The 27,175-nt window shown below is 43.8% G+C and overlaps 1 protein-coding gene across 2 annotated transcripts; it reads right to left on the minus strand.

Moving 5' to 3' along the window:
- Window positions 1-583: 583 nt before the first annotated feature.
- Window positions 584-27,175, minus strand: PSMA5 (proteasome 20S subunit alpha 5). 2 transcript variants are annotated; one of them, XM_056139111.1, is made up of 9 exons: window positions 27,031-27,175; window positions 20,816-20,882; window positions 15,283-15,409; window positions 12,058-12,125; window positions 10,973-11,080; window positions 10,345-10,403; window positions 7,425-7,527; window positions 5,915-6,001; window positions 584-846 (listed from the first exon to the last, which is right to left on the minus strand). In XM_056139111.1, exons 1-9 carry the CDS (start codon window positions 27,057-27,059, stop codon window positions 769-771), a joined length of 726 nt encoding a protein of 241 aa, XP_055995086.1. In that variant the 5' UTR covers window positions 27,060-27,175; the 3' UTR covers window positions 584-768. The 2 variants fall into 2 exon arrangements, with proteins under 2 accessions (XP_055995086.1, XP_055995087.1); XM_056139112.1 differs by lacking the exon at window positions 5,915-6,001.

Here is a 27,175-nt window from a genome sequence, read left to right on the forward strand (position 1 = left end):
CTGTGATTCAGAGACACATTTGTCACCCCTCGAAAGAAACTTTTCTCAAGGAAATATTTGTCATTTTCCCCACCTGTTTCTCAGTCCCTGAGAATAGATTTTATCTAGTATTTTCACAGCTCCATACCCAATACCTAATATATTACTTGGCATATAGTGGCAAAGCCTGGCAAGCTACCCGTGATGGATTCAATATGCCAAGAACAGCAACAAAGAGTCTCACAATTTGTTGTGAGATGTTACTGGTGCCCGCTTGAGCAAATCGATGAACAACGGGAGGACAGTGCTACAGTGGGTAACTCAGCAAGTTTGTCAAATTTTAGTATAGTGGTTCCAACACTAGTCTACTAACTAAAAATAATCACTGGTCAAAAGATAGAAAAGCAACAAAAATACCTATGTGCCCATAAGAAACTATAGTACAGAATTGAATTTATAGGGGTGTTAACATCTATAAACCAATGGTAGGAGCTGGGTACATTCTACTTGCTAAAACCAAAGGATTCATGGATCTACTAATTTTGATACGATAGGGATAGAAAGATCCTAAGAAAAGCATTTCAAACAAAATACTGCATTTAAATAGTCTATTAACAAATATTTTAAAGTTTTCTTTATTTCAGAACTGCCTTTATGTACAGACGTATCATATCATAAAAAAAAGCACAAACAATGGAGATTTTCCAGACAATTACAACTGGAAGTAAAAGTTAAGGGAAATATGGAGAACCCAAATTTCTCCCAGGAAAGTTCTGAGGATTACACTTCTTAAATGTCCTTGATAACCTCCTCAAGTTCTTCCTTTGTGAACATGTGGAAATTCTGGCCAGGCTGCACTGTGGCCAACTGAAAAAGAAACAGAGAAGGATTAATAAGCTGGGCTCAATCCTGCTGACAGCCCAAGTATGGTCAAAGTTGGTTCGTGATGCAGCTGTTCACTAGGAACTAAGGGATCTGCTGTCCCAAGGATATCCTTTCCAGCAGCAAGCTCTAAAAATAGCTGACTCCAAAATAAAATTTCTCATTGACCAAATTTCTATTCTGTGAATTTCTCATTCACCACATTTTTGCCAAATGTCAGATAATTACGATCACCTCTTTTTTTTCGGTGAGGGAAAAGGGTTGGTTTGGCCACACCTTGTTAAGGGCTGACTCCAGCTTTCTATTCAGGGCCCACTTGTGGCCATGTTCAGAGGACCATATATTAATTATGCCAGAGATTGATTCACAGTGTTGGCCTCATGCACTATCTTGTCCATCTGTCACTTCTTACAGGAATCACAAAGGCAACAACAAATTAGATAGGATCACTACTTTTTGCTGTTAAAGATTCCTCTAGAAATATGTTCAGAACTGTATTGTTCTGAGAAGGCTCAGAAGGCAGAAGCACATGCTTTGGGCAAGGAGCCCTGGTCTGATCCCCAACACCTCATGGTCCCGAGTTGTGCATGAAGTAACTCATGAGAAATGCTGGGTATGACTCAGAGACATCTATTGAGACCAGAGATGGAGCTCTATGCTTGGCCTATCTGAGGTCCTAGATTCTGTCCCTGGCATCACACATACTTGAAAGCATATTTACACACCTGAAAGTCAAACTCATGTGTGACCCTGGGATATGTGATCACTCTGCGCCTCATTTTCCATGAGTAAAATGGGAATAGTAATAGACTTAACTCAGAGTAGTTGTAAAGATCAAGAATGTCAATATTTTCAAAGAATCTAGAATTGAACCTAGAACACCGTAACTGTGAATATTTTAACTGTTAATAATTGTTACCTATCATTATAGTACTATCAAAACAGAGTATTATTTTCCCTAAAACTGTCTTTGCAGCAACTTAGCAAAACAAATATAAATAAAACTTTAAAGAACTGATCATGAAAAGATTCCGTTAACATTAAGAGAAACCAGCTGTGACTACAGTCATTAGTAATAATCGAAGCATCAGGATCTGAAAACAATCTCAATTAAGCCACCAGGTTTTTTATCATCTCTACTGACAACATAGTTCCACATTCGCTGCAATACTGAAGAACAGCTGCCACTTCAAATTCGCCAAGAAAAGATTCTTTTGGTGGGGGACAGCAGGGATCTCCAGGAGCCCCGGTGGGGGGAGGGTAGCTATTAGGGCTGTGCACAGGGGGCCACGTGGTGCTGGGACTCTAACTCAGGGCATGTGCGCTGGCCCTTTGCTCACCCCATCCCCCGCCAAAATACTTTCTGTGCCTAACTCATTTTAAAGATTTAGACATAGAAGAAAAACAGCTATCATTTTATTTTTTTAATTTCTTAAAAAACATTTTTATTAGTGAAACACCAGGAGGTACAGTTGTAGACTTACAAATTCTTGTGCTTGGGTTTCAGTTATACAATGATCGAGTACCCATCCCTCCACTGGTGCCCATTCTCCACCACCACCGATCCCAGTATCCCTTCCACCCCCATCCCCTCCCTACCCATCCACCTCTGTGGCAGAGCATTCCCTTTTGTTCTCTCTCTCTCCTTTTGGGTGCTGTGGTTTGCAAAAGGGGCATTGAGTGGCAATCATGTTTGGTCTATAGTCTACTTTTAGCATGCATCTCCCATCCTGGGAGGATGCTCCCAACACCCTTTACTTGGTGCTCCCTTCTCTAGCTGAGCTGTCTTTTCCCCTAGCATGTGCGGCTGTCCTCCAAGCCATGGAGTGAACCTCCTGGTACTGATCTCGGCTATTCTGGTGTTCAGCTATAATTTTAAATGTCATCCTTATGCTGTTGTTTTTGGTGGTTTTTTTTCTTTTAAATTTTTGTTTTGTTTTTGGGTCATACCCAGCAATGCTTAGGAGTTACTCCTGGCTTTGCACTCGGGAATCACTCCTGGTGGTGCTCAGAAGACCATATGGGATGCTGGAGATCAAATCTGAATCAGCCTCTTGTAAGGTAAGTACTCTACCCACTGTACCCTCTCTCTAGTCTACTGCTTTGAAACATTAAAATTAAACATACTTGGACAACTTTTCAGCAATATTATATTAGGAATATTCACTAGTGGTATCTACTAGTAGGTGTTTTGTTGTTTTTGTGGGGGACATAGTGGGGGGGGTTGGGCCACAGGACAACAACATACAAGGAAGTGACATAGGTACTGTCCTATCACTCCAGTCCCAGTTTTCACTTAGTTTAAAATTGTCAGAAAACTGGGATTACAGCTCAAAGGACCTGGCATGTAAAAGATCTACTTTGAGTTCCTGCCGGGGTCCCCAGAATACCACGCAGGTGGCCCTGATGGGCCAAAGCAGTTTCTCTGGGGATGCTCCCTCTCACCGCCAGCCCTCTAAGCACTGCTCAAGAGACTATTCCCCCCAACCCTCCAAGGCCAGAATCAGCACAATCCAATTATTATTGATCACCTAAAGTCTTAAATAATCTTAGAAAATGATTGTATTATCACATTACACACTAATATATAATTGCATTATATTATTACATTATCAAACACTTAAAAGATCTGGTCTTGGAAAAGACTAAAAATTATTATTGTTTTTGCTTTTTGGATCACACCCGGTGATGCACAGGGGTTACTCCTGGCTCTGCACTCATGAATTACTCATGGCAGTGCTCAGGGGACCATATGGGATACTGGGAATGGAACCCGGGTTGGTCGTGTGCATAGCAAACACCCTACCCCCTGTGCTAACGCTCCGGCCCTAGAAAAGACTAAAATTTACTCACTTTGAATGTTTTTTGGTTTCTTTGAGGAACACACCCAGAGGTGCTCAAAACTTATTGCTGACTCTGTACTCAGAGATGATTCACAGAGGGGCTTAGGAATCATAAGTGGTGCTAGAGATGAACCTGGGCCAGGCACCACGCAAGGCAAGCAACCCAGCGCTATACTGTTTCTTTGGCCCCTGTTCTTTTAAAGTCATCAGCCTCCACTTGAGATTTATCTAATAATAAGAAATGTCCTAAGAGCCACAAGTATACCTGCAGGACTAAGGAGATAGCTCAAAGGACTAGAGCCAATGCTTCGCACAAGAGTTCAGTCCCTGACACTACCAGGTCCCCTGAGCACTGCCAGGAGTGACCCCTACACGAGTCAGGAGGGATCTCTCTCCCCAGCACTGCTGAGGCCCAAAGACAAAATAAACAAATCAAATATATTTGCGAAGATTATTTTTTAACTCATGTTCATAAATTTAGTCCAAAGAAAATACTAGTCATTCCCTTTGGGGACCTGAGGAGAGAGATAATGCCTACAGAACTTTTTTTTGCCCAGTCACTCATGACTCAGGCTAGTCACTGTCAGTACCTTCAACCACTGCAGGCGCAAAAACCAGCAACTGGACAAACTCTGACAGGCACAATCCTACAGATCAGGCTACAAACCTGTATTAACAGGTCTTACACCAATTGCTGCCTTCAGGAAAGAACTTATCACTAGATAACTAAAAATAATCTCACCATTTACATAATGATACATTTAGTTACATAATGAATATGAAAGATTTTATTATCTCAACTTTTATTATCTCAACTTTCTGGTTTTATTTGGGGGGCCATTCCCAGCAGTGCTAGCTCTGTGCTCCTGGTCATAAGGACCAAACCCAAGTCAGCAATGTGCAAGATAAGCATCTTATCCAACATACCATCTCTCTGACCCTGAGGCAATCTGCTTTTATTTGCTTACTACTATCTGCATGCCCCCTAAACTACACAGGGTACTGCTTAAATGGAACTCTATTCTGTATTGCTGGCATTCAGTTTAGTATCTGACATACAATGGGTTTTAAAGTTAATGCTACAGGAGCTGAAGCGACAACAATACAGTGGGGAGGGCATTTGCCTTGCACTTGGCTGACTTAGGTTCAATCCCCAGCATTCCATAAGGTCCCCTTATCACTGCCAGGAGTAATTCCTGAGCATTGCCAGATGTGACCCCAAAAGCAAAATATAATAATTAAGCTAATGCTATATTAACGTATATTTCAAAAACATCTTCATTTATATGCCTTCTCCTTACATAATTCTTTAATCACTAACTTCTGCTTTCTTTTAACATTTTTCTATTCATTAGTTCCTTCTCAGTCTATAAAAGCATTCTGAAGTCTTTCTCATCCTTAAAAGACAGAAATCCTAAAACAGTAAAATCAAACACAAAATAGTAAATTATTCAAAAGACAAAGATCTTTTCTTTAATCTTGCCTTCTGCTGACACTAAATTCTTGAGAAAACCACAGGGTCTTGTTTTGTTCACCTAATTCCCTCTCACTACTGAATTGTGTTAGTGTTAACACAATATATTCTCTTTTGCCATTAGTTTACTAAAATTAATTCAGTGTTAGCAATGGGGGCAGATCAATAGTACAGAGGATATGGCATTTGCTTTGCACACCCATATGGTTCCCCTTCCTGACTGCAGAGTTAGAAGCCCTGAGCATCACTGGGTGTGACCAAAAAAACCAAAAACCAAACACACAAAAAAACCTGTTACCAGTAACTTTTTTTGAGGGGGTGACTGGGGTTGGGCCACAAGGCTTACATCTGGCAGGGCTCATATAGGGCTCTGGGGATAGAATCCTGGTCAGATGCAAAGCAAGCTAGCTTCTTCTTCTTCTTTTTTTTTTGTTTGCTTGTTGGGTCACACCCGGTGATGCTCAGAGGTTACTCCTGGCTTTGCACTCAGGAACCATTCCTGGCGGTGCTCAGGGGACCATCTGGGATGCTGGGAATCAAACCCAGGTTGGCCACGTGCAAGGCAAACACCCTACCCGCTGTGCTATTGCTCCAGCCCCAAAGCAAGCTATCTCTTTGGTCCCCTGTCAATAACTTCTTAAGGAGAGAGAGCGTTAAAAAAAAAAATACAGGTATCCTGGTCTCAGTAATGGAAACGAGGACTCTGGAGTAAAGAGGCAGTAAAGCAGAGAAATACCTCTATGTTAGTTGCATTCAGTTTCTCCTCCATAACTTGCTTGAGTATAATGAGTGAAGACTTGATGGCTTCTTTCAGTGTCATAGACTTGAAACAAAAGGGTCAGAATAACCATTAACGATAAGGAATCTAAGTCATCAAAGAGTTCCCTGTAACTCCCCTAAAGAAATGATTTAACAAACACTAGTAAATCAAAGATCCTTTTTTTTTGGGGGGGGGGGGGGGTGGAGGTGAGGGGGGGTGGTCTACATCTGAACCAGGAACAACTTCTGGCTTGGTGCTCAGGGTCTGCTTTCTGAAGTGCTCAGGAGACCAAACACAGGCCTTCTAAATAAAAAGTATGAAATTCCAGTCTCTTGAGCTATTTCTTCAGCCCTAAATCTTAGTTAGTGGGAGTGCATTACACAGACCTCCAGAATTCCAGAGAATGGTAAGCCAGATTTCTCCAGAGAAAAGTCTTTGAACCACAATGAACTCACCAGCTTTCACATAAATAATCTTTGAAGATATTGGGGAAGAGCTACACTTCTCTATGCTTATTTTAATCTATGTAATATTGTGACATCCTTTGTATTCCAAACTGATCAAGAAAGTACAATGTTTTAAAAATCTGTTACGTTTGAAAAAAAAAATAAACAGGGGAAGGGGATACCCAAGGTTAAAAAAAAGAGCGAGAAAAAAAATCCTTTTACCTTGTTTTTATACTCAATTTCCTCCCCATGTAAAAACCAACATTATTAATGGTTAACGTGAGCAGGCATCTCACTAGGGGTCCAGACTTTTCATCTAGGTGGCTTGTCTAAATGGTAAGCTTAGAAACCTAATGAATTACCTGACGTCAAGTCTTGCCACTGGACAATGAAAAAAACTGAACTACTCATTTGTTTAAAAAAACTAGACTAGGAAGTAAAGCTATAGAAAAAGGACAAATTGTAGCACATATATGCCATGATGTACCACTCAGCAATAAAAACTACAGATATAACCGATCTCAAAAACAGTATATTGAACCAAAAAAGGGGGAAGACACAAAGATACTAACAGTATGATTGGTGGTTGCAGAAAGTTTAAAACTAGACAAAGCAAATTTATAATGGTGAACTGTGGTTCCAAGGGAGAGAGACTGGAGTTTTTTCTGGCTCTGTGATCAGAAAGACTGCGATTAGAGAGGACAGCACTGGGGGAGGTGATGGAATTCTCTCTCTAGTTGGTGGTCACATGTCCGCATACACTGTCAAACTCATAGACTTTAACTATTAAGGTCTATGAATTTTATTGTATAAAAAATCATTTGAATTTATTTTGGGGTGGGAGTCACTCCCAGCAATGCTCAAGGATCACTCCTGACAGTCTCAAAGGACCTATATGTTGTCAAGAATAGAACCTGGGTCAGCTGTGTGCAAGGAAAGCACCTTATATGCTGTGCTATTTCTCCAGACCCCCATTTGTTTTTAGAAAGTTCCATCTTCACTTAAAAAAAAAAAGTAATGCAAGTGCTTAATTAAATTACCTTATGGTAAACTTCTTGCAAGGAGCTCTGGGCACCCTCTGAAGCAGAACCAATGGCTCGGGCATCACACTGTACGAAGGTTCCAGATGGATCCATATGAAACCTACAAAGCACCACCCCAAAAGAAGAAAACATTTAAATAGTTAAGAATGGCAGCATTGACTTCCAGATACCCCAAAATTGCTGCTGTGCCTTTGGCCAGACCCCAAAAACTTGGGGCAAAGTTTACCAAGAAAGTAAACGGCCAAAAGTTAGGTATGTGGGAAACACACCCACAAACCACCTCCGGCTCAGCTATATAATTGGAGGCAAGGCCTCTTTGGTTCCTGATAGGACTGCTTAATGGACATGATCCCAGAGACTCAGAAACGAATCTCAGAACCCAGTGGCTTTAGGTAGAAATGCGTCCGGTCTCTGCAGTAGGCTACCGGTGCTGGGCCAACCCAGGTGGGAATAGGTTTCGTGCCTTGGCCTGTTCCCCCTGGCGGCCCAGTGGCCGCCATCCGTCTGAGGACACTGGATAGTCACATTTGGGCCCCCAGTGACGAGACACACAGGGCCTCACTGGATGGGGGTGGTGCCAGGCTTGTCCTCCCCACCCCAACGAGACCCCAAGTCATCGCCCACGAACGGCCTCTCTGGCTCCTGATCAAGCTGCTTAACGGCCATGATCCCAGAGACTCAGAAACAAATCTCAAAACCCAGTGGCTTTTGGCAGAAATGCATCCAGACTCCACAGTACGTTACTGTCGCCGGGCCACCCCAGGGAAGAAAGGATGTTGTCCCTCCGCCTGCTCCCTCTTGGCGACTTGGTGGCTGTCATCCTCCAGAGGCCATTGGACAGTCAGGCTTGGGCCCACAGTGACGAAACTTGTTGGGCCTCACGGGATGGGGGGGTGGGGGTGGGGGTGGAGCCGGGCCTGTCCTCCCCACCCCAATGAGACCCCAAGTCATCGCCCACGAACGGCCTCTCTGGCTCCTCATCAAGCTGCTCAACGGCCTTGATCCCAGAGACTCAGAAACAAATCTCGAAATCCAGCGGCTTTTGGCAGAAATGTGTCCAGACCCCAACCCCGCAGTAGGATACTGTCGCCGGGCCACCCCAGGGGGGAATGGGTGCTGTCCCGCCGCCTGCTCCCTCTTGGCAACTTGGTGGCTGTCATCCTCCAGAGGCCACTGGACAGTCAGGCTTGGGCCCGCAGTGACGAAACTTGTTAGGCCTCACGGGATGGGGTTGGGGAGGGGAGCCGGGCCTGTCCTCCCCACCCCAACGAGACCCCAAGTCATCGCCCACGAACGGCCTCTCTGGCTCCTCATCGAGCTGCTCAATGGCCTTGATCCCAGAGACTCAGAAACAAATCTCGAAACTCAGTGGCTTTTGGCAGAAATCCCTCCAGATTTAAGTGTTAAAATTTCAGAATTTCAAAACCACATGGCCCTACTGCAGCCACACGACATCATATGTTATTCATAACCAGCAATAGAACACAAATTGTCTATTGTTGCCTTTTCAGCAGATCTGAGTGTTGGGGTGAAATCTCAAATAATGGTGGGTCTAGTGTCAAAATATTGAATGTGATCAAAGTAGAGAGAGAGTAATGTGGAAATCATCTGCCCCACAGGCAGGGGGAGGGTGTGGGATGGGGGTACACTGGGATTTTTGGTGGTGGAGAATGGGCACTGGTGAAGGTACGGGTGTTTCATTATATGACTGAGACTTAGACCCAAAAGCTTTGTAACTGCTCTCACGGTGATTCAATAAATAAAATTATAAAAAATGAAAAAAAAAAAGTAAGGTGCAGTTCATGCACAATTCAATCAGCTAATCAGTGACTGAATAAATAGCAGTACTCCTACAAAAAAAAAAAAGAATGGCAGCATTTTGGGTCAGAAATATAGTTCAACTGTGGAGTATTTTGAGGCCTAGGTTCCTTCCTTGGCACCACAAAAATAAATAATCCAACAAGGAAAAAAAGAAACAATAATAGCACTTTATGAAATAAAGCTCTCACTGAAAAATACAAGTGCTGGGTCCTGGGCAATAGTACAGTGGATAGGGTATTTGCGTTTTGCATGCAGCCTCTCCGGGTTCAATCCCCAGCATTCCATATGGTCCCCCGAGCACAGCCAGAAGTAATTCCTGAGTGCAGAGCCAGGAGTAACCCCTGTGCATCACTGGGTGTGGCCCCAAAAAAGAGCCAAAAGGAAAAAAAAAAAAACTTGGTCCTGTAATCAAGAAGCTGAGGCACAGACTCCAAAACTGATCTACGGGTGGAGAAAATAGAGCACACCTGGCAGTGCTGAGGAGTTTTTCTGGCTCTGTGATCAGGAGCAACCACGGGTATTCTGGGAACCATATGCAGAGCTAGGAACAAAACCAGGGTTAGCTACGTGAAAGGCAAGCACCTTACCTTCAGGACAACCCCTCTGGTGCCAAAATCGACTTTTAAAAGAAATAGTTTAATGTGGTGTCACAAAAGTATATGTCTAAACTTACTGTAAATCATGATACCTCAATTAAATAAATTTTTAAAAAAAGTAAAACTACTTTCCTCAGAAATTTTGAATAGTATAGCATACATAAATAAGGTATCTGTATAAGTCTATCTAAATATCTGAGAACAGAAATGAAACCAATATTACAAAGCAGAGTCCGAAAACATAACCGGGCTACAACAACAAAGTTACTACTCATTCTTTCCATAATTAGTTTTGGGTCCAACAGGAGGACCTTCACAAAATTCTCACTTACCTTTGTTTAAGCAGCACAGAATAGAAGCCCTTCATCTTTTACAAATTTATGTCAACTGATTTAAACTACCAGTTCACCTCCCAAATTAAAATAATTCTTGGCCCCCAGAAGAAATTCTCCCAAAAAAAAAAAATGAAGAAGGAATATTAGAGCAAAAACAGTACTTACAGCTGAGGTCCTTTCTCATCAACTCCTCCAAATAAGAGTGCTACTCCAAAAGGACGAGACTAGAACCAGAGAAGTGAGAAATATCAAGCAACTAGTGAGTAAATATTAAGAAACTACTGGAGGCCCAGGAACTATCTCAGTGTCTTAGGGCACTTGCAAATGAGTGTGCGATTGAGAGTTTAATCCCTGGTGCTGCTACATGTGCCCGCAGGGTCACGACAGTTCTGCTGCCCGTGAACTCTGGCACAGAAAGCAATTTCCAGTCATCCTGCAGCCAGGTGCATGCAAGCATAAATCAAAAAGCACATCTCCAGCCAGCACAACTAAAATAAGATTTGTATGCACCCTTCCCAGAAAATGTGATCTCTTGGCAGGCTTACGTGTGAGCACACAACCACCATGGGGAGCACAATCAGAACACGCACAAACCCAACTGAAAAAGAATGTGATTCCTGGCGGTGGTATGCAACTTTAGCTGAACGCAAGCACGACGACTGGAGTGCTCCCCCTAAAGCAAGCACTTGGGCCAAGTGCGCAAGCACCAAAACCCACTGGGGAAAATGTTCAGAGGACAAATATCCTTGCGGCCCCGTAGAGGAATAAGAGAGCTGATACAAGTGTCACTCACCATGGCGCCTGGGTCTGCATCCTCTTCTCCAAACTGAAGAGCCAGATTGGACACAGCCTGGGTTACACTCTCCACTGTCATTGTTTCGTTGTAGGTAAACCAATGGTTCTAGAAGAAAAGCAAAACATGGTCCACCTTTCAAATGAGGGCACTAAAGCAGCCACCTTATCACTATACAAATCTCTGGAACTGCAGTTGGAAGCTGCAGGATCAAGTTCATGTGTTTTCCTAAGCATGAAACTTGGAACAAGAGAAACGGAAACGTGGAGTTCATGCCTAACTCAGTCAGCTTAATCAATGGCTGAGTAAACAGCAGTACTTCTACATTATTATTTCAAAAAAATTTTTGATTAAATAAAAAGAGGAAAAGAAACAGCTCTGGCAATAAACTTATCTAAAGGACTCTAAACAATGACAGACTAGAGGGTGCTCCCGTGACAGAGTATAAACCCACAAAATACCAAATTTAGTCTTTATAAAGAAAATACGAGTTAATAACAAAGAGCAAGCTTCCCTTGCAAACACACTCACTATCCTAGTGGTGTTTAAAGATTCACTCTTCCTAAGTCCTAATAGAAAACTTAGAATTAAGTGCATAGATTTTTACCAATTATTTTTTCTTATTAATCTACTCTCCAGGCAGGCAGCAGGTGCGCAGAGAAAAGAATCTCAGTACTCCTGACGAGTATCTCTCTCCTAGTAGGAAGCATCACTACCAAAGGAGAGCGGCTCTTTACAAGCCTAAGAGTAAAGGCAGTTGGGGAGAAAATATCCTTTAGTTATGTTCACTTCTTGCTATGTGGTGCTCCCACAGAAAATCAATTAGGAAACAGAATGCAGTGCAATGTGTGCTTTACATAGGTTGTTATTTTTTCATTTACCATGGCTTCCTTAAAGCTTCCGAGGAATGGCAAGACTTCAAGACTCAAAGTTCTAACTAGAAATTCTGACCAAAAAAACACTCCCAAGAGCTACAGCGGATATTAACACAGATATTAACACAATACAACCCATGCAGCTATATCATCACTAAAGGAGAATTTAGGCACTATCAGAATTGAAATCATAGATTATGCTGATTTTACCTGTGTCTCCACTCTGGCTTTATCAATTAAAGTCTTAGCATCAGCAATTAGCCCACTCATGGCACAACCTGCAATGTAAAAGCAACAGTGACCCACTGGTTAAACCTGGTAAGATTCTCTCATTCACTCAGGAAATACTGAAATTCGAAAGCAGAACCATAGTAGCCACTCAGCCATTCCCCAGCAATATAACCGAGGCTGAATGGGAAATGATCTACACTGAACACAAGCATAGTTACATTACAAATAAAAAACCAACAATGACACAGAAGTTCAGGCATTTAAAAAGCGACCAATCAAATACAAATTTTCACGTAGTATATCATTAAGCCTAACTTGAGCACTTCTTTTAAACCACCATGCATTGACACACTACGCAAACACAAACACCCCTAAAGGAGAAACATGGAAAAAATACCATTTCTCTATGAGCTACAGTGATCCTACAATCTCTGAAATTCTAGGAAGACCCTAGTTTAATAAAATACGAAGACTTTTCTACTTCCCAAACCAAGCACAAATCTACTGGTCACATTAGAAAGTTTGCCTGATGATCCCAGATGCCAAGATTATGGTTTTTAACCATAATCTTAGACTCAAATTTAAGTCTCCATCATATATTTTGTACCCAATATTTCAAACCCACGAAACTACTGACTCCATATTACATCTACCTGGATACACCAGAGTCAAGTAAATGATAGAGATCCTTCAGTTTTCCACTTTCTCCCTTATTCTCATAAGAAATCAGATCCCAGATTCTATCAGTCTCTATCAAATTATCTTGTCTGGCTCTTATTTCTCTATTTTCTGACCGCTGCTCTATTTAAAGTCCTCATCACATTAAAAGGTAAAGGTAAAGGCCCTCCCGTTGATCGTCGATTTGCTCGAGCGGGCCCAGTAACGTCTCCATTGGAGACTTTTGTTGTTACTGTGTCTGGCATATCAAATACTCTCGGTAGCTTGCCGGGCTCTCCGAGAGGGGCGGAGGAATCGAACTCGGGTCGGCCATGTTGGCCGCTTGTAAGGCGAACGCCCTACCCGCTGTGCTATCGCTCCCGCCCTCATCACATTAAGAAAAATAAACCTTTTTACCTGCCTCAAGTCTCAGAACTCACTCCTCCCGAGTTCAATGTTGTTACGGTGTTCCTAAAATCCTAATCTGACTATATTTCCCCAATGATTAAAACCTTTCCCATCAATAAAATACGAAGTATAGGGCTGGAGCAATAGTTCAGTGGGAAGGGCCTTGCACATGGCTGACCCAGGTTCCATCCCTGGCATCCCATGTGGTCCCCTAAGACCGCCAGGAGTAATACAGATTGCAGAGTCAAGAGCAAGCCCTGAACATCGCAGGGCTCCCCACCACCACCACCATCACCCAAAAACACTAAGTATAAACTTTAAAAAAAAATTTTTGGTTGGTGTGGGAGCTTCCCTCCCAAGCAGCACTCAAGTAATCCTCAGTCATGCAAAGGACACCAACGCTATACCTCGCTACACTCATGGGACTCTGGTGCTGGGGACTGAACTCGGGGGTCCTGCCTGCCAGGCATGCGCTCCTTTGAACTCTCTAGCCCCGAGGCCACAATTAAGCGTGGTAAAAAGGACTTCAGTGTTTGACGTCAGGCAAATTTCTTGCCACTGTCCACCCCCAGTCACACCGCTTGTGTTAATGCTATTTTATATTTGATCCCACTAAGGCTTTTATTCATTTTTCTTTCAGAATGCTTTCTCCAGCTTTAACCACCTGTTCTTTTGGTTTTTGGATCACATCCAACAGTGGTCAAGGCCAACTCCTTGCTCAGTAATCAGGGGTCTCTACTGGTAGTACTCCAGGGACCATACAGTGCCCAGAATCGAATGTGGGGGTCTCCTGCATGCCAATGTACAGAGTATACCTGAACTCTCTCCAGGCCTATTCTTGACAAACACTTTCCCTTCTTTTAGAATCCAATTCAGCTCAAGCATTCACCTTTATGGAATCCTTTCCAAAAAGCTCCACTACCACTAGCCAAAGACAGAGCTTAACAGGCTGAGTCTATGTTTATGCATGCAAAAGGCTGGGTTCCACTCCTGGAACCACATGGTCTAATGAGCACTGCCCCAAATGATACTTGAGCACAGAGCTGAGAGCAGTCCTCAAGAACCTTCAGGGGTGTCTCTAAACCAAAAAAAAGCTATTATTTACCAATGTTTCATTAATGAGTTGCCTAGAGAGGCCAAGAGAACAGCGTCAGAGCAATAGTGCAACGAGTATGGGACACTTGCTTTGTATGCAGTCAACCTGGGTTCAATCACCAGCACTGCATATGGTCCCCTAAACTCCACGAGGAGTGATTCCTGAATGTAGAGTCAGGAGTATGCCCTGAGAACTGCCAGATGCAGCCCCAAAATCCAACAAACATGAACAGTCAACTAAAATAGCATGCTATAAATAAGCAGACCTATCACCGAGCAATGCTATAATGATGCCAAAAGCTAAGACGGGAATTATAATGGAGACCAAAGGTCAGGAGAAAGAAAAGAGGAATAAAAAGATAAATGTAAAAATAAATAAACTTAATATTTATATATATGAGAACTGATGTAGTTAAAGTTTTTTTCCTGAAGATCTTTTAAAAATCTCGGGGTGGGGAGGGGCATGGCGATAGTATAGCGGGTAGGGCATTTGACTTGCACGTGGCTGACTGGGTTCCATCCCCAGCATCCCATACGGTCCCCCAAGCACAACCAGGAGTAATTTCTGAGTGCAGAGCCAGGAGAAACTCCTAAGCATTGCCAGAAATGGCAAAAAGGGGAGAAAAATCATTCCTCTTTTCTTGTCAGGACTTAAAGCTCAGCAGTCAAGCATCTGCCTTATATGGGAACATTCTGAGCTTTCCGCAGGTGTCCTCTGTTCCACCAGGATCTCTAGCTCCTAAGAATACCCAATAGGGTCAACACTACAACAATGCAGGCACAGCACCCGGGGCGCTGTCTAAGTCTCAACCCGTGACATGGTTAATGGCCATCACACTTATCACACTCGCCAAGTCTAATTTGAGGGAGAAAGAAACTTTCAGGTACAGGTTAGACACAAATGAGTTCTGCAACTGCTTCTACCTAACTACTCAAAAACGTGCACTGCCTATTGTCTGGGGAACAACAGTTAACAAGGAGGTAAGACAAACCTCCCACGGAACAACACTCAGCCAGGTCAGCTTTCCCCTACTTCTTGCTTACCTATGTGAGCATCAATCTCGACAATTTTCTCAATGCTGCTGGGCTCCATGAGTGGAGAGGTAATTCTCTTCTCCACAGCTAGGCACACACCTTCTGATGTCTGGATCCCTATGGCTGTAGAACCAAGCTAAAGAGAAACAAATGATGGTTATCATACACAGGTCAAGCAAGGAACGGATCACTTACAGGAATTTTTGTATATCTTCACAGAGAATATTCTAGTAGGCAGAGAGAAAAAGGAGCAGTCTGGTAAGTAATGTACTATTCCTGTCAAAGGCGAGAGTACTGATTTACAGAATTTTGTACTTTCTAAATAGGAAATTCAATAATGGTCTGGGAAAGATCTGTAAAATGATCAACTCCAAAATCAATTATTTTGAAAGGGAGAGATTCTAAACTTCGAAAAACTTTTAAACACACAGGGCAGGAAAGTACTAAAACTTTTTCCCCCTGCACTATTATTTGACTCAAGGAGTGATTATTCCATCAATGTATGTAACTCCCAAGAACATAATTGGGATAGAATGCATGTCCCATATATGAGGCCCCAGATCAGAGACCCCAGTACAACCCCTGATCCCTCAGCACTGCTGGATTTGTTCCTGGTGGCTCAAAAGCGTTGCTGTGAGTGGCGCCAGGGTACCCCCTAACCTGACCCAGCACTATTAGGTGTGGCCCCTCTAAAGAAATTTAAAAATGTGGGCTGGAGTGGTAGTACAGCAAGTAGGATGCTGCCTTGCATGCAGCCTACCCAGGTTTAACCTCCACCACACATATGGTTCCTGGAGCCCCCCATGAATGATCCTTGAACATGGAGCCAGGAGTAAGCTCTGATCACCACTGGGTGTGGCCCCAAAACAAAAAACAAAATACCTACGCCGAGAAAGGTAGCACACTGGGGCTGGAGCCATAGCACAGCGGGTAGGGCGTTTGCCTTACACACGGCTGAACCGGGTTCGATTCCCAGCATCCCGTATGGTCACTTGAGCACCACCAGGAGAAATTCCTCAGTGCATGAGCCAGGAGTCAGGAGTAACCCCTGTGCATTGCCAGGTGTGACCCCAAAAAGAAAAAAAAAAAAGAAAAAGAAAGGTAGCACAAAAAATGCAGACTATTTTAAATGATGCCTAGTATATCATCAACTTAATATTCTCATCTTTAAGCTTTCTCTCCCAATTTATCTTTCAGGTTAGCACTGTCCTCCCATTGTTCATCGATTTGCTCAAGCGGGCACCAGTAATGTCTCTATTGTGAGACTTGTTGTTACTGTTTTTGGCATATCAAATATGCCACGGGGAGCTTGCCAGGCTCTGCTGTGTGGGCAGGATACTCTTGGTAGCTTACCAGGCTCTCCAAGAGGGGCAGAGGAATAGAACCCAGGCTGGCCATGTGCAAGGCAAATGCCCTACCCGCTGTGCTATCACTTCAGCTTTCAGGTTATGAAGAATTAAAAATTGTGAGATTAGTTCAATGACTGCTGGAAACAAGATTTCCAGGTCCTCTCCCCTTTGCTGGATGGAATTCCTAACCCTCATTCCTGTATCAAACTCAGGAGTGTGGAACTGAAGGTCTCTGGCCAGGGGACATCAAACTCAGGCAAGAGGAGACTACAGTGAAAGCCCCAATTAAGTCAATAATGACCAGCTTAGGTCCAGAGATGTTACTCAGCGGCATAAGAGCTGCCTAGTTTGAGGCTGGGCAGGCCATCTTGGAACCGTCTCACACTGCTGGCCCCCAGGTGCACCAGGGCCATTCCCGCCCATCAGAGGGACACGCAGCATCACATCCTCGGCCTCTGCATTGAACCACTAGCCCAGGAGCCACTTCACTCCCTAAGAAACAGTTGAGAACGTCTGGAGAGATTTTTCATTTTCACAACTTGAAGAATGCTACTGGTATCAAATAGGCAAAGGCCAGGGATACTGATAAACATCTGATAATGCACAGGATGAATCTCCACAAGGAATTTCCTGGTTCAAACAAATCATCAATCCCTAGGCACTACATTTTTTGAAGGAAATGTTCTCAGAGCCTGAGAGCAAACTCTCAACTTGTTTAATTCGGCCTTCACCTAAAAACTTCTAAAGTTCCCACTCCTAAAAAGGGATCACGAACTTTGAGACAGATGATTTATTTAGTTCTGAGGGATTTTTTTGAAGGGAAGGGCGGGCGAGAGGTATGGCAGGGGGAAGGAACAGCCTGGCAAAGTTCAGGGGAGCTATGTGGTGCTGAACCTAGGCCTCATACATGCAAAGCATGCATTCTAGCCCTCTGAGCTATCTCCCTGGAGACAGAAGATTTTTATATAACACACCTGACCAACTTAATTTTCTTTGATACATTTACATCAGATACTTCAACTATCCTGCTTAACCTATTCTGCCAAAACTATTCCTTCCTTCCATCTGAATGAGGGGGCTGGAGCGATAGCATAGCGGTAGGACGTTTGCCTTGCACACATAGACAATATGCCGACCCGAGTTCGATTCCTCTGCCCCTCTCGGAGGGCCCGGCAAGCTACCAAGAGTATCTCACCCGCACGGCAGAGCCTGGCAAGCTCCCGTGACGTATTCGATATGCCAAACACAGTAACAACAAAGTCTCCAATGGAGACGTTACTGGGCCCGCTCGAGCAAATCGATGAACAACGGGAGGACCGTGACGGTGATTCTCATCTGAATGAGGGTTGGGGTGACAGAGAAGGTGAAGAAGCAGTATCTGAAAGGATTCTATCCACTATCTCCTTAAAGTAACTCATATAACCAAGCTGTCAGAATATTACAATAATAATTGACTGTTACACTTTTTCCCCCTAGACATATATCCTAAGGACATTTTCCCCACCTCTCCTGGCTCTATCTCACCAATGTCAACCATACAGCACTTCCAAGTGATAATTTCAGTCATTTTTGGCATTTCCTCAGCTCCTCTAATATAACTCCTGATGGTAACCAAATTGTTCTTATTAACTACTCCTAAGTTGCCAAGGCAACTAAAAACTAGTCTCTAAACTCAAGAGAGCCTGTATTTTCACAGAGGTTAAGCTCCAGCCTGTATCAACACATCATTCTCTCTCTCTCTCTCTCTCTCTCTCTGCTTACATTCACACCCCGCAGGGCTCAAGGGCTACTTCTAGCATAGCACTTGGGGGGCAGAGGGAGGTCACACCTCAAGTTGCTTAGGAAACCATACAATGCTGGAGATGACATCCGGGTCTCTAGTATGCAAAACAAATGTAGCAGTCCTCTGCACTATCTCCCCAGCTCTATCTCTAGTTGTAATGCTACAGAGATCAGGTACCACTCATTATCTCTCAGCAACCTGAAAACTATTAGAACTAAGAAGTTTAAGGGTGAACCCAAAACTGAGGTTACTCTTGCCTGTACACCTGGGCCATTTTTGTTTTGAGGCTACACCCAACTATGCTCTGCGCTTACTCCTGCCTCTGCTCTCAGGGATCATTTCTAGCAATGTTCTGGGACTATATGCATTGCCATGGATTGCTGTGTGTAAGGCAAGCAAGCACTTTACCCACTGAACTATCACTCTGGCCCTCTGGCCCGCAACCTGGTTTCTTTTTTTGGGGGGGCCACACCTGGCTGTGCTTAGAGCTTACTCCTGGCAGAACTCAAGGGATCATATAGGATGTTGAGGACCAATCCTGACTTAGCGACAAACACCTTATCCACTCCAGCACCCCCTGCAATCTGGTTTCTTAACTCAGGTTCAAAATGAGTGTGATATCTTAGAATTGATGGTTTCAAACTTTACAGTAGGTCAAAGATGATCAGAAACAGAAATAAGACACTTGTAGCTGGGCCTTCATTTCCACTGTTATATTGCTTCTACCTTCATTTCTAAATCTTCAATCAGAAATTCTTTGGCCCTCTTCAAATTTTCATGCAACCTTTTGCCCCAGCAGTCTTTCTAGAAGAAGTAACTTGGAGGAACACATTGTAACTCTCTCCAGTTACTCAAGGAGCAGTCTTTGTAGAGGCTTAAACATCTTTATGGGGACTGCTCAATGGTATAGTAACCATTTGCCATCATAAAATGGCAAGTACAGCACCACCTCACATAAGTGCCATTCCAGCAGCACTGCCATTGGGGATTATTGGTTCCACACAAAAAGTGTGTCATCTCCACAAATAGCAATCAAGTGAACAACTGAAAATTGTGTGATCCCTGATGGTCACTACACCAGCACCACAAAGGTGTGACCAGTATGTGCAAACTCCTGTTCATTCAATAATGGTAATGAAGGGGAAAGAAGAGAGAGAGAGAGAAAAAATTACATTTACAAACATTTTACTGTGATTCAAGAGTAAAAAGAATCATCAGGAACCCTGATTTTTGGCTCAATAAAAGGATACATTTCAAATTTCAAAGTATGTAGTAGTTTCTAAGAGAATGAGCTAGCTAATGAGAAAATACTGTCATTAGAACTAGATGAATATGGGGCGGGGGAAGTAAATGCACTGAATTAAAACTTGGGCTATATCAACACTTAACAACCTTTACTAGACATTAAAGTCGTTATAACTATGCTTGAAACTTATCCTAGATAACTGAAATCAGAATTTAGATTACCCAAAATCCAACAAATACAGATTTCATATGGTAAATCTGAAATAATAGCACACTTTATTTATTTTTTGCTTTTTAGGTCACACCTGGCAATGCACAGGGCTTACTCCTGGCTCTGCACTCAGGAATCACCCCTGGCGGTGCTCAGGGGACCATATGGGATGCTGGGAATCGAACCCAGGTTGGCCGAGTGCAAGGCAAACGCCCTACCCACTGTGCTATTGCTCCAGCCCTATAGATAGCGCACTTTAAAAAAAAAAAGCTGGTAACAACTATTTGATCTAGTTACTAAATTACAGGGCACACTTTTTTGTTTGAGGTGTGGTCTCCCAAGTAATGCTCAGGAGACCTGACGACCCTTCCCTGAGATTCTTAGCCAACTGGACCAGCAAGTTCGGGGTTGTAGTGCTGCTTAAATCCTGCAGTGTCACAGATTAACCCCAAGCTACGCTAGTGATTTTCAGGGGCCTCCTGGTTGTACCCAGTGATGGGGAGGAAGAGAGGGGTCAAGGAAGGTAGTGAACTGGGGTGGGGTCTGCTGCAAGGAAGGTGTCTCAATCCCTTACTACACCGTGAACACATCTTTTGTTCAGTCCTAAAAGTGCCTAATTCACTATTTTACTTACAAGAACAAAATTCTCACCTAAACTTGATCAAGGCAGCAAATACCTTCCAAGTGTAAATGCTATACTCTTGTTTTTATAGCCAAGATTATAAACAGAAACTTCTCCTTCCATACCACTAAGAAAAAAGTCCCACACATAATTATAAAGCAATTATCTGTTCCAAAGCCTTAAAACAGATGTCAGGAACAGAACTGAAATTATTATAAAAACGACTGATGCTGGTTGATTAAAGGACAATAAAAAATATTTTCTAAGCAATGGTTACTCATTCATACTCCAAATGTTCTGTCAGCAAAGCATTATGTCACTTGATACCAAACCTTGATAGCTTCAATGGCATATTCAACTTGAAACAGTCTTCCTTCAGGAGAAAAAGTATTCACACCCCTATAATTAAACAAACAAAACAATTAAAAACTCTCAGGCAAAAATAATGAGATGTTAAATTCAAATCCTCTGATATCTAGTTCAGATGGTCACAAAATATAGATGTTAATATTCTTCTATGCCCACCACAATCTGTCATTTTATTTTTGTATTTTTTACTTTTATTTTATAAATTATTTTTTAAAAAGACACCGTGATTTACAAAGTTGTTTATAATAGGGTTTCAGGCACACAATGCCCCCACCTCTTTTTGTTTTCAATTTTGTAGGGAAATGGACCCTATTTAGAAACATTTCTACCTCAATCCCATAAGTCTTCAAACTGGTCAAACAATAGCTTATGATTTTCCGCTTTGATTCTTAGTCAATCTCCTAGAATTCCTTGAGTAAATTCATGCCCATGAACTCTCAGGCAATCCCCTCCAAAACGTACACTATCCTCTTCACATTATGTCCATCTGATAAAAATATCTATTATTTTAGTGGAAGTCAGTCACAAGTGCTTCTCTTTATATATATGAATTTGTGCGGTTTGGAGAAATGGGGGAATTGGGGCACACTCAGAGGCACTCCGGGCTTACTCCTGGCTGTGTTCAAGAATCACTCACGATGTTGTTAAAGGGATATATACTCAGTATTGGGAATCAAATTGGGGTGAGCCACCTTACCCACTGTACTCTCTCTCTAGCCCCAATGAATTTGTATGAATTTGTATTGTTATGGGCTGGAGCGATAGCACAGCGGTAGGGCGTTCGCCTTACAAGCGGCCAACATGGCCAACCCAAGTTCGATTCCTCCGCCCCTCTCGGAGAGCCCGGCAAGCTACCGAGAGTATTCGATATGCCAGACACAGTAACAACAAAGTCTCCAATGGAGACGTTACTGGGCCTGCTTGAGCAAATCGACGATCAACGGGAGGGCCTTTACCTTTACCTTGTATTGTTATATCATTGTAGTTCCTTAAGCTTAACCTAGTCCATTCAAACAATATATATTTATACCAACTACAAGTCAGACTACTTCTGGAGCCAGATAGTACAGTGAGAAAAGAGTTTGCCTTGCACATGGCAGAACCAGATTTGATCCCCAGCATCCCTTATGGTACCCCAAGCACTGCCAGAAGTTATTCCTGAGCACAAAGCCAGTAATAACCCCTGCTGGTCCAAAAACCAAGTCAGATTATTTCCCTAAAACACTTCCTCCACCTTTCTTTGTTTCATCCTATTCGAAATTCCTAAACAAGAGGCACCAAATTTGATCTGAAATATTAAGTTTTCAAGAGTGGACACTTTAAAAATATGAGGGCAGGAGCTGGATAGTCCTTGAGTAATTAGTCCTTGAGTAACATCCCTCAGGTCACTTAAGAAAGTACAGCAGGTAGGGCATTTGACTTATACACACGGCTGACCTGGGTTAGACCTCAGGCATCCCATATAGTCCCCCAAGCACCGCCAGGAGTAATTCCCGAGTGCAGAGCCAGGGCCAGATCCAGGAGTAACCCCTGAGCACTGCCAGATGAAAAAAAACAACAACCTAAGGGCAGGTACTTGCCCTGCATGTAGCAGACGTAGGTTAGATCCCTGGCACCATATAGTCTTCTGAGCACTGCAGTGGGCAAACACAGAGCCACCAGTATTCCCTGAGCACCACTGTAGGGCCCAAGGCAGCCCTACAAATGTTCAGACCCTAGCACTGATCGCTGGCTCCCCGAATGAAAAATTGATATTATAGCATATCTTTTTTTTATGCACGACACTGTTCTAATAACTTAACCCTCAAAACAAATCCCAAGAAATACCATTTATTCTACTGGGTAATACCAATTGATACCTTATTAAGTTAAAGCAGAGACACTTAAGTAATTTGTCCAAAGTCATTCAACACATAATCTGAAGAAAGAGACCAATCACTCAAACCTGCCTTGCTGTCAGAGGAGAATCTCACAATCACAGACTCCTGTTAGTCCTTGAGTAATATCCCTCAGGTCACTTAAGAAAGTTTAAGGTACAATTATCAAAAATCACCAAAGGAAAGTATACAAAAAATCTGGGATTAAATTCTCGTTTTGCTATTTGTAAATTTTAATTTCCTCAAACAGAAAAAAACAAAACTTACCCTGTCTCTGTGATTAAACAGTAAGAATTGCTCTGCATAGGATATGAAAAGAATTCTGTAAAGTATTTTATTACTATAGTATTTTCACCCTAGTCCAGGAAGTTCACCCTACTGAGGTACAGTTTCTCCCTAATACGGCTCTGCTTTAGACCCTCTACTGAAACTTTCCCTGCGTTACTTCCTATCTCAGCTGTTATTTTAGCTAAAATCTTTACTACCAGTTTACCTCTTTCCTGACATGCTGTCTGAGCTTTACACTTGGTAACCTGTGAGTACCAAACACAACACTTTCCAGTTTAAATTTGGGGGGGGGCACCCTAGGGCTTATTCCTGGCAGTGCTCGGAGGACTATGGGGTATAGGGAATCAAACTCAGGTTAGCTGCATGCAAGGCAAGCAACCTACTCACTGTACAATCTCTCTGACCCTGAAATCTATCCTTAAACCCAGCCAGCACTGTAAAATCGGCTTCATCTCTCTCCACTCCTACTTCAGTGGCAAAACCTCTCCAAACTCCTAATTCTCCAACCTAGAAAGTTCTTAATAATCAGGCGCATTACTCTTCCGCTTCTCCCATAATTATCCATATGCCAAAGCATATCAATTCCTCTGCAGTTACTTAAGACTCTCTTCTTTCCATTCTTAATGACCTCCTTACTTTTCACCTATTGTAATCACCTACCTGGCAATGACTATCTCTCTGAGTTAATCCAATCAATCCTATAGAATACAATTATGATTATGTAACTTTGTAAAACAAAAATCAACACACAAGTGCTTACACAATCAGTTTCAAACTCCTTAACTCTGTATTAAAAACCCATTCAGCTGTATGCATGAAAACCTATCAGTAACAATATAGTAATAGTGCTTCCAAAAAAAAAAAAAAACCCCTAATCAGTATGAGGGTTGGAGAAATAGCACAGAGGTTAGAATGCATCCAACTAGGGTTTGATTCCATAGCCTCGTGAACATTTCTGGGTGTAGGCCGATGGCCTTGATGCTGAGTAGCCCCAGCACCAAGTATGGGTGGTCTGTGGAGGCCCCCAGCATGGTCAGTGGTAATCTAGTGAGTCTGGGCACCACAGGGCCCACTCCAGCACTGAACCATAGGTCAACAGGGCCAAATAGTGCCAGGAATGGACCCCAGACCCCTTAACACTGCTTGAGAAGCCCTTTGTCATAACCCCCCCCAAATTAATAAAAATCATTCCGGATCTGACATCACCTTACTATCCCTCAACAATCAACTCTTATAATCCGTACTTACTGAAACTCTTTTCCAAGATTCAATTTAAGTATCATTCCTTTGTGAAACTTTCCACAATTCCGTGATATTGAATGAACTCTCATCTAAACTCACGCCAATTTGAATTTCACCAATGACAATACATCTGAGTCAAGTTAATTTCTGTAAGAAGTTCTTTAAGACATGGGCCAGGGCTGAAGCAATATCATTTCAGGCAGGGACTCTGCCTTGTATACGGCCGACCAGGGTTCAATCCCTGGCATCCCGTAAGGTCCCGCAAGCACCGCCAGGAGTAATTCCTGAGTGCAGAGCCAGGAGTAACCCCTGAGAATCGGTGGGTGTGACCCAAAAGGAAAAAAGTCATGGGCAAGATAACACTGTGTAGGGCACTTGCCTTGCAGGCAGTCAACACAAGATGAACCTTTGGCACCACCTAGTTACTGCTGTTCTACCAGAAGTAAGTTCAGAACACCTCTGGGTGTGGCCAAAAGCAAGCAAACAAAAAAAGTTGCCTGAGAAGCAGGATCTTGATTTTTCTTCAGAGCTGTAAGACTAGCATCTGAAAATGTCTACATGCAGCACATACTCATGAGCTAAGTGATTATAAGGTGCTGTTTTAGTTATTAAGATACAAAAAAAAAAAGAGTAACGAAGTATAGATGCTAAGGAAACAATCAAAAATCCCTTTTATTTGGGGGGGGTCACACCTGGCAATGCTCAGGGGTTACTCCTGGCTCCGCACTCAGGTATTACTTCTGTCGGTGCTCAGGAGACCATATGGGATGCTGGGAATCGAACCCAGGCCAGCCACGAGAAAGGCATCCGCCCTACCCAGTGTACTATCACTCCAGCCCCCTCAAAAATCCTTAACACAGGGGCCAGAGCTATAGTACAGGGAGTGCATAGTACAGTGTTTGCTTTGCAAATAGGCAACCTGGGTTTGATCCCTGGGATCCCATATCATTCCCCTGAGCACTTCCAAGAGTAATTCCTGAGTGCAGAATCAGGAAAGAGTAATCAACCACTGATGACCAACTGAGGCCCCAAAACAAAGCAAACAAAAATTCTAATACAGACATTTTTCTGGGGGTCAAATGGAGCAGTAGTTGGTTGGTGGCACTGGACGTTAGAGGTGGGGATTGAACCTGGGCCTCCCACAAGCAAAGCGTGAGCTCAAATCCGAAAGATATACCTCTGGTCCCAGGGCTTTCTGTTAAGGATAACGATTTCTGCCATATACAGCCTAGCTTAAAGTTTCACGGTCACGGTCCTCCTGCTGTTCATGGATTTGCTCGAGCGGGCCCAGTAACGTCTCCATTGGAGACTTGGTTGCTACTGTGTCTGGCATATCGAATACATCACGGGGAGCTTGCCAGGCTTTGCCATACAGGCGAGATACTCTCGGTAGCTTGCCGGGCTCTCCGAGAGGGGCGGAGGAATCGAACTCGGGTCGACCATGTTGGCCGCTTGTAAGGCAAACGCTCTACCGCTATGCTTGCGCAGCCAGCCGGACCAAGCCGGGTTCGATTCCTCCACCCCTCTCCGAGAGCCCGGCCAGCTTAAAGTTTATCTCTCAAAAATGATTCTCTGTAGACTCTGAAAGTTAAACACTACAGAAGCAGGGAAAGTTTCAAAATACCCCCTATGAGCCAATGACTGTTAAAAAAAAAAAGTATTTTAAGTGATTAAAACTTCTGACAGGGTCACTTTACACTTAACAAGGAGCTCAGCTTCTCAAGCTCCTCTCCACAAAGAAACCATCTGCCAAGGAGGGTTTCTAGAAATCACAAACAATGACAGCCGCACACCTACGGCTTTGTCAGAACTCAAGTGACCAAAACAGAAACTGAAAATAAAAGAACGACTACGGAGGAAACCTGCAATGAATGTGCAGTTTACCGTTTCCAGACCCCAAAAGTTCATGTTTTTTTTTTTTTTTAAAAAAGTAACTACAAATTTTCAACCTCAATTCCTTAGTTGAGGACTTCGATACATACTTCTTAGTATGTACTGTGCCTTCAATACATACTTTTTAGTATGCACTGTAACTTGCATTCTTAAAGAATTCTTAGGCAGGACAAAACTCCCAAGAACTCCTCAAACCTCCAGCTGGACGTTACTGGGGGTGTTTCTGCGTCTTTGCGGCCACTTTTCACCCCTAGCGGAGGGAAGGTGGCTCTTGGGTCCCGCTAAGGCACGGGGTGCCCGGGGTGGTGCTCCTGGAAGGGACGGCACAGAGGGGAGGCGTGTGCCCAGCTCTCTCCGAGCCCCGGACGGTGCCCCAGCACTGCCAGGGGTGACCCTGAGAGCGGACAGGGGTATCCCAGGGCATCGCCCGGGATGGCCCCCAACCCGAGAGAGAGACGGAAATGACCCACCCCAGGTGAGATACGCACTCCAACTGTTCTTCCAGGCGGCACTTTAAAAATAAATAAAACTTTTAAAAGCTCTCACACTCGGCAGGGAGGGTCTGACCCCTGACCTTCCGGGTTAAAGGTCGGAGTCTCGGCGCCCCCCCCCCCCCCCCCCCCGAGAACCAAGCGGAGCCTCTCGCTTCCGCACCGAGGCGGGACCCAGCAGTGACTCAGCCGTGGGCTCGGGTCCGGCCGGGTCTCCCGGGGCGCGGGTCTCCCGGGGGCAGTCGCGGCGGGCTTCGGGGCACGGGGAGAGAGCCACAGTGGGCCTGACTCGGGCTCCCGCATGACACGGCAGAACCCGGGCCGCAGCCCGGCCCCGGCGCCGCCCCCGGTACGCCAACCCCGGGCCCCCTCCCCGGCCGCACGGACCTGTCGTACTCGGACCGGGTGAGGAACATGATGAGGGATGGCGACGGCGGCAGCGCTTTCCGCGGCGTTCCCGAGGGCCCACACGAGTTCGCCGGCACTCCACTCGCACCGCCACACAACTCGGGCCTGCTCCCCACGGCGCGTG

This window comes from Sorex fumeus, unplaced genomic scaffold, assembly GCF_029834395.1.
Source record: "Sorex fumeus unplaced genomic scaffold, SorFum_2.1 ptg000131l, whole genome shotgun sequence".
Lineage (NCBI taxonomy): Eukaryota > Metazoa > Chordata > Mammalia > Eulipotyphla > Soricidae > Sorex > Sorex fumeus.